Genomic DNA, 15,159 nt, shown 5'->3' with positions numbered 1-15,159 from the left:
CAATTGCCTGGATCCGTCAAAATGGATGGTCCAATATGTGTGATCCGGCTTTTCTTCAGGTGCTTGCAGTTCCGTCCAATCATTGATGAAATCAACAAGTGCTTGAGACTTAACCGCCGTCCGAGGCACATACTTCAACCCGTGCGGCCCAAGCTCTATAGCCCACTTGGCAATCCGGCCAGTCGCTTCCCGGTTCTGGATGATATCCCCCAAGGGAGCAGAACTGACCACCGTAATGGGGTGCCCTTGGAAGTATTGCTTAAGCTTCCGGCTTGCCATAAAAACTCCATATACCAGCTTCTGCCAATGCGGATACCTTTGCTTGGACTCAATGAGTACCTCGCTGATATAATAAACCGGACGTTGAACCGGATGCTCCTTGCCTGCCTCTTTTTGCTCCACCACAATAGCCACACTGACCGCATGAGCATTAGCAGCAACATATAGTAGTAATGGCTCCTTGTCAATGGGAGCGGCGAGCACAGGCGGATTGGCCAATTGCCGCTTTAAGTCCTCAAATGCTTCATCAGCAGCAGAACTCCAGACGAATTGATCCGTCTTATTCAACATCTGATACAAAGGGATTGCCTTCTCACCAAGGCGGCTGATAAACCGGCTTAACGCGCAATCCGGCCTGCCAGGCGTTGAACATCATTGATACACTTCGGTTTAGCTAGGGAGGTGATGGCTGTGATCTTCTCCGGATTAGCCTCGATTCCTCTGTTGGACACCAGAAAACCCAATAACTTGCCAGCCGGTACACCAAAGACACACTTGGCCAGATTAAGCATCATCTTGTACGTCCTCAGGTTATCAAAGGTTTCCTTCAAGTCGTCAACCAGAGTCTCCTTCTCCCTTGACTTAACCACAATATCATCCACGTAAGCATGTACATTACGGCCAATCTGCTTGTGAAGACAATTTTGTACACACCGTTGATAAGTTGCCTGGGCACTCTTGAGCCCAAAGGGCATAGACACATAGCAGAAGGCTCCAAAGGGAGTTATGAATGCCATCTTCTCCTGGTCCTTAACTACCATTTTGATCTGATGATAGCCAGAATATGCATCCAAAAAACTCAAACGCTCACAACCCGCCGTAGCATCAATAATTTGATCAATACGGGGGAGGGCAAAAGGATCTACTGGACAAGCCTTATTAAGATCTGTGTAATCCACACACATGCGCCAGGTGCCGTTTTTCTTAAGGACCAGTACCGGATTGGCAAGCCACTCAGGGTGGAAAACTTCAATAATAAAGCCAGCTGCTAAGAGCCTGGCTACCTCTTCTCCAATCACTTTGCGTCTTTCTTCGTTAAACCAGCGGAGGAACTGTTTCACCGGTTTGTATTTAGGATCCACATTAAGGGTGTGCTCAGCGAGTTGCCTCGGTACACCTGGCATGTCAGAGGGCTTCCATGCAAAAATGTCCCGATTCTCACGGATGAACTCGATGAGCGCGCTTTCCTATTTCGGATCCAAGTTGGCACTGATGCTGAACTGCTTGGACGAATCGCCAGGCACGAAGTCAACAAGCTTAGTTTCAGCTGCCGATTTGAACTTCAGGGCCGGATCATGCTCCGTAGTTGGCTTCTTTAATGGAGTCATGTCCGCCGGATCGACATTGTCCTTATAATACTTCAGCTCCTCGGTGGCACAAACCAACTCTGCGTAGGCCGCATCTCCTTCCTCGCACTCCAAAGCGATTTTACGGCTTCCGTGAACCGTTATTGTCCCCTTGTGACCCGGCATCTTGAGCTGCAAATACACATAACAGGGCCGTGCCATAAACTTGGCGTAGGCCGGTCGCCCAAATAGGGCGTGATATGGACTTTGGATTTTCACCACTTCAAACGTCAATGTTTCCGACCTGGAATCATGATCATCTCCAAAGGACACTTCTAGAGTTATCTTACCAACAGGATATGCTGACTTGCCAGGTACCACACCGTTGAACACCATATTGGACGGTTTGAGATTTTTATCTGTTAGTCCCATACGACGGAAGGTCTCATAGTACAAGATATTAATGCTGCTCCCTCCATCCATGAGCACCTTGGTGAACTTATAACCTCCCACCTGAGGCGCCACCACCAGAGCCAACTAACCCGGATTATCAACCTGGGGAGGGTGATCCTCTCTGCTCCATCTGATTGGCTGTTCAGACCAGCGCAGATAACGGGGCACGGCCGATTCAACAGAGTTGACTGCCCGCCTCTGAACTTTCCGGTCTCGCTTGTCCAAGCTAGTGGTGAAGACATGGTACTGCCCACTATTCAACTGTTTTGGGTTGCTCTGGTAACCCGACTGTTGCTGCTGCTGGTTGTAACCACCCTGGTTGTTCTGATTATTTTGATTGTTATGTCCGCCCGGATTACCATTAAACCCCAAACCGGAATTTCCTCCACCATAACCCGGCCCGGATCCTGAGCCACCGCCAGAGCCGTGATCATACCGGAAAGCATTAGAATTCTTGAACTCCTGCATAATGAAGCAATACTTCCAAAGGTGGTTTGCTGGCACCTCCTTCGTCCCATGCTTTGGACAGGGCTGGTTCAATAGATAATTTAAGTGGTCCGGGTTAGGGTTAGGCGCTCCACCTTGATTCGGCGGTTTACCCTTACATCGCTGACCCTTGTCCTGCGCGTTGGTATTAGCCACGAAGTCCATGTTGCCATCCGCTTTACGCTTGCCTCCGCTACCGTTACCTGCCGAGTGATGCTGCTGACCTTTGGAGTTGCTATTCTTCTTTCCCTTCCCTGTCTTGTCATCATCAGACTCGGGATCTTTGATACTATCAGAATCAGCATACTTTACCAAGGCAGCCATGAGGGTCCCCATGTCAGTGCAATGGCGCTTCATCCGTCCTAACTTCAGCTTTAGGGGCCCAAACCGGCAATTGCCTTCTAGGGTTATAACCGCGGTGTCAGCGTTGATGCGGTCTGATGAATGTAGAACCTGCGAGACCCGGTGCACCCAATGAGTCGTCGATTCTCCTTCCTCCTGGACACATGCAGCTAAGTCCACTATCGACATAGGCTGCTTACATGTATCCTTGAAGTTACTGATAAACCGGGCTCGTAATTGGGCCCATGAACTGATAGAATTGGCCGGTAAGCTTTTTAACCAAGTGCGGGCCGTTCCTTCAAGCATCATGGTGAAGTACTTCGCACATGCCGCATCATCCACATCAAGCATCTCCATGGCCATCTCATAGCTCTCCACCCACGTCTCTGGGGGTTGATCCGCCATGTAATTTGGTACCTTGCGCGGGCCCTTGAAATCCTTGGGCAGGCGCACATTGCGTAAAGCGGGGACAAGGCAAGGCACCCCCAAAGAACTAGAAGTAACACCGGGTTCGACCGAGATAGTTGGACGAACCGGCGTAAGCTGCCGAGCCTGATACTGTGCGGCTAACTCGGCCTCCCTGCGCGCTCGGGCCCAGTCCACCACTTCCTGAGCGTTATCAGCACCACCCGCCGGGTTGTTGCCGCGGGGTGCTCCACATCGTTCATTACTTGGCACTGTCGGTTCATCCATACGCCTGCTATAGCTCCGGCTTGGACGAGGGGTCGAGTGGATCCGGTCGCGGCTGTACGAGTATGCTTCCTGTTGGACCAAAGCTGTCCTAAGAAGCTCCTTGACCTGTCGCGTCTCTACCGCCTGCGGTGAGTCACCTTCAATTGGAATGGCCTCCAGCCGTGCAGCAGCGGCAACGAGATTGTCCATTGGGTTGGAGTAGTGACCCGGATGTGTTGAAACAGCCTGAGGTATAACAGTGTTTTGACGAGGCAGACCCATCAGACGGGGCTGAACCGGCGCGCCGGTCCTAGGAGCTTCCGCCCGGTTTCCCTCCAGCGGATTACTGGTTCCTGCTCCTGGGGTGTTGAAAAGGTCTCTGGCCTCGAAAACCTAAGGCAAACGGGATTGGTACTTCCTCTTCATGACTTCATGCGACGCGTTTTGGTCCAACATGAGCCTGTAGGCTTGTGCATCTAAAGCGGCCCGCTCTATGGTCATCCTGGCATTCTCAGCTGCCAGGTCCACCTTGGCCTGGGCGATCTGTTCCTTTACCTTTGCAATCTCCGCATTGTGGACGTCCTGATCCGCTGGGTTAGCTTCTGCCATAAGCACAGCCAATGCATCAAATAGATCTGATAGAACTTGAGCCGGCGGGCGTACAGAGCTTCCTGCCCCGGCAGATGTCGCCGCTACTGAACCGGAGGTTATTGGCGCAGCGGTCGAAGAATGAAGCGCTGCTTGTGTGCCGGCCATGAATATTCCAACTCGGTTGGGTAGATCAGAGGGGTCCGGAATACTGTCGCTATCGGAACAGCCCCCAATCCGGCCATCTTGCAGCTGATATAGAGATTCAGTTTCTCCGGTTGATGACTCGTCGCCGGAATAAACGACGGTCTCGCCGCGAGATTCCGATCCATCCTCATAACTTCCTCCATGGATGACTCCCACGAAGGCACGCCTCACGGCCGGTTTAACCCGGGCGGTTCGCGCACGCTGAGCCGTTTCGACGAGGTCGGTGCAGATGTCCGGCTCAGGGCCCGGTTCACCGATCTTGCCGATGAAAACGTGTATGCCACCAAAGGGGACCCGGTACCCGTACTCAACTGAGCCGGCCTCGGGGCCCCAGCCTGCCTCATATTTCAACTGAAGTTGCTTAACCATCTTGATCTCAGACTCACGACTGGAGTGTACATGACTGAGATAGCCGGATAAGATATCACTGGCATTAAGACGGTCGTAGTTGGCAACATCAAAGCGAACCTTCTGCCTCTCCAATGCTTCTTGCTTAGCTGTGCACCGAGCCAACACTGTCGTGGTTTTGTCACGGCAGATGTCCTCGTGAAAGGACTTAGTCGTGGAGCCATCGCAACGGGTTAGCTTGAAGGGGTTAAAGCGGACACAGGGACGCAAGAGAGTTTATACTAGTTCGGCCCCTTCGATGAAGGTAAAAGCCTACGTCTAGTTGTGATGGAATTGATGGGGTTTCGATGACTAGGGAGCAAAACAAGCTTCGCCTAAGTCTCGAGTGGTTGTCTGTCGTCCTTGAACCGCCGCCGGGTCGTCCCCTTATATACATGGGTGACGCCCATCGGTTTACAGAGTCCCAACACCGGCTCATATACGTGTTCGGTTTGGTCTCTACTTATTCCTAACTTACAATACAAGTTTACATACCGACGCCGGTTTACGGCTACAGGCCTTAAACCGATCATGGGCTTTAAGCCCTCATCTACCTTCATGGGCTTTAACATACTTAACTACTGATGAAGTTAATCCGGCCCAGATAGGCCGGTTTACGCCCAGTAGTAATATCCCCAACAAACACCGTTGGGTTCCCCGGCTCAACAAAGCGGCTCCCAGTAATTTGAACATCTTGAACATGTGGAGACGGCGGGTCAGTTGAGCTTGACGGTCCAACTGTGGAAGGATTCATAGTGGCTTTGTCAAGGGACGGTTCCGAAGGATTTGCTTCATTGATAATAGGCGGGTCTTCTGGGGCGGCAGTTAATGGAGAAGGCGTCCTAGCCGTTTGAGATGCTAGTACTGGCGGGTCTTCCACCGGTTTTGTTACCTTCGCCTTCTTGGATTTAGCCTGGCCGCTAAAGAAAAAAAATATATTACACGACTGTCAGCATCAAGATACAATTGATCAACCCGGAAGAAAAGAGGATTTCTGATTACCCAGGAGCAGTCTTGAAAGCCGGAAATTGTGTTTGTGATGAGTCACCTGAAGAACGATACACCTCCTGAAAAGGTAAAAGAAAGGAGTTAAAAGGAATACAATGAGCTGGATTCATTAAAACAAGTTAAGGACAGTAAAAGTAAACCTCGTTCGGGCATTTCTGAGGGGTCTGTTGAAGGTCGACAGCCGGTTCATCTTCAATCTCAGCTTCACGGCAGCTTCATGTTGCTGCTTTTTCAAATGAAAGTTGGGATCCAAGTGAGCTAAGGGGTTAGAAAACCTTACTTTACGGATCACTCGTCGAACTTTGTGTCTTGGTAAGGGCTCTGAGTCGGAGGAAATGATAGTTACCTCTACTTCCCCGGCCTGACTGGCCCCAGTGTCATCCTGGTAAGGATCAGTGTCAATAAGATTGTTAAAAAATTAGCCAACGGAATCAAGGGCTACCTTCGAGTCAGACGTGTCATCAAGCTTCATTAAATCTTCAATAGTGGTTTTCTTCTTCTTCTTCGATTTTCGGGTCGTCTTCTTGGTGTTCATGGCGGCGGCTTTCGCCTTCTTGGCAGCTTCGTGGTCATATTTCACCTTCCAAAAGTCAGAATTGGCCTGCCAAGACAAGAAGAAAGATCAGTGTTAAAATAATAATAGCTGGGAAAAACACAAAGAAAAAGAGATCAGAATGTACTTACTTCTGGCACCGGGTTAAGCTTGCAGAAGGGATTTAACCCAACAATACTGCAATCTTCATATTTCCCATTTACCAAAAGGGTTGACATTGAAACAATGTCTTCTTCGGTGAGTTCAACTGGGCTGTGACGAAGAGAGTTGTCCGGGCTTCCATCATATTCATACATCAGTTTGGATCGACGACCTAATGGAATAACTCGCCATGAGATCCAGCAGTGGGTCAATCTACTCCGGTTAAACCATTTCCCAACAAAGCGTTGATTCTTCTGATGGAGGGAAGTAGCCTCTTGCGTTCAGCAACGGTGAGCTTATCCGGAAGGGTGAACTTGGAGTCAAGACGACCGGGGCAGTAACCCGGCAGAGGCTTCTCGTTTGCTGGAGAAATATCCTGACAATAAAACCAAGTTTGGTTCCAGTCCTTTGGGTGACCTGGTAAGACGATGAGAGGGAAGACAGCACCCTGACGGCACTGAATTGAGATGCCTCCAAGTTCTAAGCTAGGACTGTTGGTGCATTCGTTCTGCCGGTTCAGATAAAAGTACTCCCTAAACAGCTCTACGGTGGGCTCTTGCTGAAGATATACCTCACAGAGTACTTGGAAGTTACAAATGTTGGAAATGGAATTGGGTCCAAGGTCCTGAGGATGGAGTTTGAAAAAAATGAAGGACCTCTCTGAAGAATTTTGAACCGGGCGGTGAGAAGCCACGGTTCATGTGGTCAGTGAAGACAATCACTTCTCCATCTTTTGGATTGGGGCGTTCTTCCTCCGGGTCAGGAGCACGATAAGACATGACATTCTTTGAAGGCAGAAACCCAACGATGAAGAACTCTTTTAACCGTTCCTCAGTTATGGATGAAGGGACCCAGTTACAGACGGTGGGTGTCTTTGACGGCATGATGTGCAGAGAACTGAAAAATAAATAACAACATGCCGGTTCAGTCTACGGTCAGTTATAAAACAAGTAATGGCGGTTTAACTAAAGGCTAATGACATATAGGGAAAAGAAAGCCGGCGCGGTAAGCCGCCATGACTACAGATTTTTTCAGAAAGAAGATTCAGCTAAGTGTTGGCATAAACACGTTTTACCAAGCTGTCATGATTATTTTGGATCAAATGGCTGTTCTGAAAAGAAAAATATTCCAAACCTAAATATCTAGTACAGATGAGTTCATCAGCGATAACGAAGCATCTATACAGAGAAAAAGGGATCTACGACTATCAAAATGGATGCCAAACAACTACCGCGTGAGTTATATTTCCTTTTTGGATCCCTAGAGGCTGCGAAGGAAGAACTACCAGGAAACTTCATGAAGAACGATGAAGAACACCGACGAACTCGCAAAGCCCTAATGCAGATCTAAAAAGATTGAGGATGCGAGACTTACGGGTGTGGATTCGCTGTGGAGATTCATCGCATTTTTCTAGACAAGTCAGGTCGATGCAGCGGCCTGAGGTGGAGACGAGGAGATCTGCGGCGGCGGCAGAGCTCGAGCGGCAGCGAAGCAGTGGGAGGAGGAAGACGACCGAAGGAGGAAAATGAAAGACCTAAGTGATACCTATTATAAGGGAGTAAGCGAACAGGCGGGCGTGTAAATCAAGGAGACCCGAATAATGATTATCCAAATAAATGAACGCCTCGATTCTCGGAAGGCATTAAAAAATGAAAGATCCGTTGGAAGATGACGTCATGAAGATTTTTTCTGTTTTCAGAAGATGATGTCACGACGGGTTACAGAAGTTTTCAGACAAGAGGATGAATTCTACCTAAGTATTGAAGATTGACAGAGAACAAAGTTCAAAGTCAACCTAGGGCCTAATGTTGGGGATAATACTACCAATATGACCCGCCCAGGAGGGGCCGGGTCAGCCCTAATGGCGGGTTACATAAGAAGCCCAATATACATTCAAGATGATAGTTTATGAAACATATAGAAGGCCCAAAGGCCTGGGGCCAGCTTAAGGCCCGATATTGTAAACCGCCGTATGTAAGGAAAGACTTGTAAGGAAAGGCATGTAAGGGAAGTCACCGAGCCGGACACGGTTATGAGCCGGCCGGGACTCTGTAGGCCACCAGGCGTCAACCCGTGTATATAAGGGGACGACCCGGTGGCGGTTTAGGGCAAGAAACAACCAAGTCGATAACCAAGCCGGCGAGTTGACCCTCTTGGAGATCGAAACCTCAGCAATACCAATCCCAACTAGACGTAGGCTTTTACCTTCATCGTAAGGGGCCAAACTAGTATAAAAACTCTCTTGTGTCCTTTGTGCCGATTAACCCCTTGAAGCTTCCTAGTGCGATGGCCCTACGACTAAGTCCTTGCTCTAGGACATCTACCGTGACAACTCCACGACAGTGAGCAAAGGGCATTGCTAGCCAGCCGCCACCTATCCAAAAAGCTAGGGTTCCTCTGCCTCCCGCCGGCACCGGCGTCGGTTCTCTTGTTTCCCATGGCCTTAGGGCCATGAGGGCGGAGTGGATCCCGGCCCTTACCGGTGGGAGGGCTCCGTTTTTAGATCTTTCTTCGAGATTTGTTAGGGTTTGTGTACTACTCCAGAAGGCGAGACGACGGCGGCTCACTGAAAATGGAATAAAGGTCTCCCCGCCTAACCCTTGTTCCGGTGATGCGTCTAGCTTCGTCGGTGGGCCTGTAGAGGTGTGTCTCCGATGGATTTGCTCGGATCTATTCGTCGTTCGACTTTGTTCATGTGTTTTCAGGTTGGATCCTTCTTATCTACACTCTTCATCGGCGGCGGTTCCTGTTCTGCTGCGTTGGTTCTATGAGGCCTTAGCACGACGACTTCCCGATTGTCTACTACAACAAGGTTTGTCCGGCTCCGGTGAGGGAGGGGCAATGACAGCGGCACACCTTCGGCTCGTTTCAGTGCTTGTAGTCACCGCTAGGTGGTCTACGAATTTGGATATAATTTTTATTATTTCTAGTGTTTGTTGTACTAACATGATTGAAGATGAATAGATTGAAAGTTTATAAAAAAAACCCAAGTACAGAATTCGAAAGAGCAACAACCAACGACCAGAAACAAAGTATAAAAAACTGCTGCATCAGCACAAGGAGAGAAGGATCAAGCAATAAAAATCCAAAAAAAAACATCTTTTTGTTTTAGGGGACTAGCCTATCTATTTCGGTCTGTGTCTAAAAAAAAGAATCTATTTCGTTCCGGTCCGTCCGGTCCAGGAGGCACGAGTCGCCGAGTCGGCATCGCGTTCCACCGGAATTCGAATTGGGAAGCCGTTTCCGACCGGAGGGCGCGCACGCGCCGCCCAGCCGGCCTACATATAGCGCACCGCACGCCGATTGACCAACACCAGACCCGCAATCATCTGCACGTTCGGATCCTAGGATGGCAGCAATGGCGATGCCGAAGCACGTCGCGGACGGCGCAGTAGTCGACCGCCGGCTCGACGCGACCACGATATGCTTCTCCGAGGAGCCCGCGCCGGCAGCCTCCGACGGCGGCAGCCCCCGGTTCGCCCTGCGCGTGACGTGCAGCGTGACGCGGTCCCTGGAGTTCCGCAGGAGCGGCCGGCGCCCGAAGGTGGTGCTGCAGAAGTACACCAAGGCCGACAGCGACTCCGCCGTAACGTTCCCCGTCGGCGACCTGTCCGTGCTACAGAGCGACGGCGCCTGCCAGGGGGCCCTCCGCGGGATGCTGGCGGAGCTGCGTCAGCTCCGGGAGCTCCACCTCGACGAGGACGAGTGGGACGCCGTCGTCCCCGCGGACATCGTCCCGCAGATCGTCCGCGTGGCGCGCGGCGACGACGCCAAGGACGGCGGCTTCACTTTCTGCTTCGCGATGAAGGTGCACCGGCGGATCATACACGGCGAGGAGGCCCTGCTGATGGCGTGCAAAGAGAGGGAGCTGGACCTGGACGGCGCCGGGACGATGGACGACTGCGCGATCTGCCTGGATGGCCTGGAGGGAGAGCCCGCCGTGCAGCTGCCGGCTTGCCCGCACGCGTTCCACCGCCGGTGCATTTCCACGTGGTTCTCCAAGAAGACGACGTGCCCCATGTGCCGGGATGACGTTAGGCTCTGTGCCCTGCGGAAGTTTCTGAACCTGTAGAGTGTAGTGTACCGTAGAAACGTATTATGACTCGAGGGCTGCCCAGCAGATTGGATGAAGTTTTCGTGTACATAACTACTACTAGTAGTAGTACTTGATCTGAAAAACATCAAAATAACTCCTGTTCTTCCCTGTGGTTGCTGCTTGTGCCGCACTTCGCTGTCTACCTTTTTTTGAGGGGTATTTAAAAAGAAAAAAAGGATAAAGGATTAATTCATTTTTTATAGCCAGTTCCTTAATAAGTGAATGGGACTCCCTGGACCGGTTAGTTTTCTTTGTTCAATGGGTTGTTTATCTTATTTCAACTTTTTATATTCATTTTCCTTTAACTTCTGGTTCTTTCCTATTTTTGTTTTATATTTCTTTTATTTTCACTAGCAAACATGTTTGTGCCTTGCAACGATAGAGAAAAATTAAATGCTCCAAGCGCAATAAGAACGATTCCACCCTTTTACAAGTCCACGTTATATATTTAAACACATTTGCCTCACTTGTGTTGTGCTTACCCTCCGTACGTCCTGTCCTCACCAACGATGGCCGCGATGTCCACCTAAGCGCAGTATGTCAGAACATGGTCAATCTCAAGGATGATATCGATCATCGCAGTGCCATCACAAGCGAATGTTTAATACTTTTAAAATTAATATCCCCGAGTTGGACGTGCCGATTGTCCTTCCTGAGATACAACCTACACCCAATCCACACACCCATCCTCATAAGCCCAGTCACTTTTAAATTGTGTATTTGTTTTATGCATCAACAATGTTTTTTAAAACACATAAAACTTTTTTAAATCACATGCACTTCTATAAAGAGCATGAATATTTTTAAAATTATGATTATATGTTTTAGCACAGGAACACTCTTTAAAATTACATGAACATATAAAAAGGATGAACATTTTTAAATTATACGAACATTGTTTTAATACGTCAACATTTTTTACTAATATTACAAAAATATTTTAAAATACATGAACTATTTTTAAAACATAACAATTTTCAAAAGTCAGATACGCATTTTAGACGGCACAAAAACAATTAAAACATGTTAACACCTTTTGTGAGTAACTAACTACTCGTATTGACTGAGTTTGGATTGTAGCATGAGTGGTCAGGGTAGACGTACACGCGCCCTAGTTTTCTTGATATAGTGAACGGGAGGAGAACTATTCATATGGTGCCTGGTTGCTGCACTGAATATCACGCCTCATCGACATGAGAAGGTCCATGTCAAAAAACGGGAGAAGGTCGAAACAGACCTTTTTCTTGTTTGAGACAATCTCGCGAAGCCTTTATTTAATCTGTCACAATGTTTACAGGGACAAAGGGAATGTCGACCAGCTGGCCTAACCAAACATGGCGGCCCGGCCCTAACTTTAAAGCATGCTTCGCTAGATTGTGAGCCTCTACATTAAAGCTCCTAAATTCATGAATTATGTTACAAGAAATAAAAGAGGATAACGTCATCTTGATCTCCTGAATAATTCAACCATAAGCTGAACCACTTCCCGAGTGAACCTCCTCTACCACTCCCTGAAGCCAGTCGAAACAGACCATATGAGCTTACCTGCGTGTCACTTGGCCCATAACTCCGATCGGAGGTCCATCCCACGCACAGAAGAAGTAAGGAGCCCACTCGTGCATCATGCATTCGGCCCATGACTTGGTCGGACAGGTAGTGAGAGGGAAGAAGCGTTAATATTTATCATATTCTTAAAAAATGTTTCTCATTTTTTAAAGATTGTTCATCATGGTATCGAAAAGAAATTCAGCATGTATTATTATTTTTTCATCATGCAAGTTTTAAAAATGTTCTTGCTGAGTTTTGAAAAATGTTCATCATATTTTTATAAAGTATTCATCATGTATTCAAAAATTCATCATGTATTTTAAACTGTTCAATCATGCATTAGAAAAATAATCATCTTGTATTAAGCAATTTAATATTCATATAATTTTAAGAAAGTTTTAATGCTATTTTGGTAATCATTTATATACTTGATAGTTTTTTTAAACATGATGAAAATTTCAGCTATTTTACGCAATAGAGTAGAGATTTCGACAATAGAGTAGAGAAAAAGAAAAAGAAAAACATAAGGAACAAAAATTGTGCGTTGCATTCCTGCGCCGCTATCAGGGACAGACGGGTGTATTGTTCTAATGCTAGGCCTGGCCCATGTGCAAGAACGTTGTAAGCAAGTGTGACATCCACACCGCAAGATGGGACACATAATGACACCCCCGCGGTTCTCCGGATGCTCCTACGCAGTGCTATTGACATAATAAGTTAAATGGGACAAGTGGGCTTTAAGTGGGCTATATGGGTGTACCATTAATCCCACGTGTCTATAGTTTCAAACAGCTTGAAAAAATTCTGATAACGTAGGTTTGATACATCTCCAACGTATTTATAATTTAGACGACCCCCCCCCCTCCCTAGACGCCGCCACTGGTCTCCTCTATGCTGCCCTTCCGGTGGCCTCATAGGTGACAAGAGTAGTGGGGGGCTATTCATTTTGTTTTTGTTTTCCTTAAGTTTTGTGTTCCCTGGTGGTATTGGCAAGGTGGTGGCGATGATGGCGTTTTGGAATACAATCTTTTCATTCCTTCCTACCTCGATGACATCCGATCTGATGCCAGCCAAGGGTTTGTGAGAGTTTGTTTGCCAGATCTGTTGCCTCCCTTCGGATATTGGCAGTTGGCATGTCTATCAAGGAGAGAAATTGGCTGGCTATTGGTGCAGCGACTTCGATATCTTCTTATGTGGTTGTTCTACGGCATAGTATTGTTTCTCCAGCTCTACGGACCGGTGGTTATGAATCACAAGCATGTACTATCTCGGGTAATGCTCCAACCGATGTTCTCCAGCGATTTCTAGATCCCATTCCAAGCGGCGAGTGGTTATTGCGGTCTTTAAAGCCAGGTATGGCGAGGACATTTGTAGGTGCCCCTTTCTTTTACTGTTGGTTCAATGCAATTTTCAATCTCTGGCAGGTGGCATACAGTTGGAGAAAAAAGAAGGCTAGTATGGCCTGAATGTATTTTTTACTGGTCGTTTTGCCAATTATCTTTCCACTGTACAGGGTGAGACTTTGGGTGTCTTTTCATGAGAAACATGTCCATAAATTTTAATGTTTCATGCCTACTATCCTTCATTTTTGCAAATTTTTGAAGTTTTTTGGGACTAACCTATTAATTTGGTGTCGAGAGCTAGTTTCTCTTGTATGTTATCTTTGACTTTTCTAGGAAATAAAATACCTATGCAGCTCAGAAAATTTGGAAGAAAATAGAGTTCAATAAAATTCACAGGTGGTACTGTGCCGGAGTCAGGCCACCTAGGGTGCCCCGGGTGCGAGTGCCAGCTCCAGGTGCCTATAATTTTAGGCTGCCTTGGCCCACTAGGACTGTCATATTCCCTAATTTTGTTGGATGCCTATATATACCCCCTCAGGGAGTCCTGGATTAGGGGGTCTCCGGACAGCCGGACTATATCCTTTGTCCGGACTGTTGGACTATGAAGATACAAGATTGAAGACTTCGTCCCGTGTCCGGATGGGACTCTACTTGGCGTGGAAGGCAAGCTAGGCAATACAGATATGTATATCTCCTCCTTTGTAACCGACTTTGTGTAACCCTAGCCCCCTCCGGTGTCTATATAAACCGGAGGGTTTTAGTCTGTAGGACAATCATACCATAGGCTAGCTTCTAGGGTTTAGCCTCTCCAATCTCGTGGTAGATCAACTCTTGTACTACACATATTATCAAGAATAATCAAGCAGGACGTAGGGTTTTACCTCCATCAAGAGGGCCCGAACCTGGGTAAAACATCGTGTCCCCTGCCTCCTGTTACCATCTGCCTTAGATGCACAGTTCGGGACCCCCTACCCGAGATCCGCCGGCTTTGACACCGACATTGGTGCTTTCATTGAGAGTTCCTCTGTGTCATCGCCGTTAGGCTTGATGGCTCCTTCGATCATCGATGGCGATGCTGTCCAGGGTGAGACTTTTCTCCCCGGACAGATCTTTGTGTTCGGCGGCTTTGCACTGTGGGCCAACTCGCTTGGCCATCTGGAGCAGATCGAGAGTTACGCCCCTGGCCATCATGTCAGGTTTGGAAACTTAAACTATACGGCCGATATCCGCGGAGACTTGATCTTCGACGGATTCGAGCCCCTGCCTAGTGCGCCACACGGCCACGATGAGCATGATTTAGCTCTGCTATCGGACAGTGTCCAGGAGATCGCGCCGGCAACCGCTCCGACCCTCAATTCGGAGCCAGTTGCGCCTTCCATGGGCGGGCGGATAGACCCCATCACGGAGGCCGCACTCTCATCGGTGATCGAGCCGAGTATCGACCTTACCCTCCACGGGAGCCGTGACGCCGAACTACGGGATTCTTCCCCGGCCGCGGACTCCGAACCGCCTGCACCCGTGCCTATCAAATCCGACTGGGCGCCGGTCATGGAGTTTACCTCCGTGTATATTTTTCAGCACTCGCCCTTCGGCGACATACTGAACTCATTAAGGTCTATCTCCTTGTCAGGAGAGTCCTGGCCGAACTATGTCCGGCAGGATTGGGATGCGGATGACGAAGAAATTCGCCGCCCACCCACCACCCACTTAGTAGCCACTGTCGACGACTTAACCGACATGCTCGACTTCGACTCCGAAGACATCGACGGT

General features: G+C 48.5%; 1 protein-coding gene across 1 annotated transcript; it reads left to right on the top strand.

The window, feature by feature from the left end:
• Positions 1 to 9,730: 9,730 nt before the first annotated feature.
• LOC125534277 (uncharacterized) lies at positions 9,731 to 10,514 on the top strand. Its single transcript, XM_048697540.2, has one exon. The coding sequence runs from the start codon at positions 9,752 to 9,754 to the stop codon at positions 10,472 to 10,474; it is 723 nt and encodes a 240-aa protein (XP_048553497.2). The 5' UTR covers positions 9,731 to 9,751; the 3' UTR covers positions 10,475 to 10,514.
• The last annotated feature ends 4,645 nt before the right edge of the window (positions 10,515 to 15,159 follow it).

The sequence above is a fragment of the Triticum urartu genome, chromosome 2A (assembly GCF_056163025.1).
Source record: "Triticum urartu cultivar PI428250 chromosome 2A, HENAU_Tu73, whole genome shotgun sequence".
Taxonomy (NCBI): Eukaryota; Viridiplantae; Streptophyta; class Magnoliopsida; order Poales; family Poaceae; genus Triticum; species Triticum urartu.
Note: the sequence above shows the minus strand (reverse complement) of the source record. Positions and strands in the feature narration are given on the sequence as shown.

Coding starts and splice junctions, on each gene's coding strand:
- LOC125534277 (XM_048697540.2), top strand. CDS start 9,752: ATGGCAGCAATGGCGATGCCGAAGCACGTCGCGGACGGCGCAGTAGTC.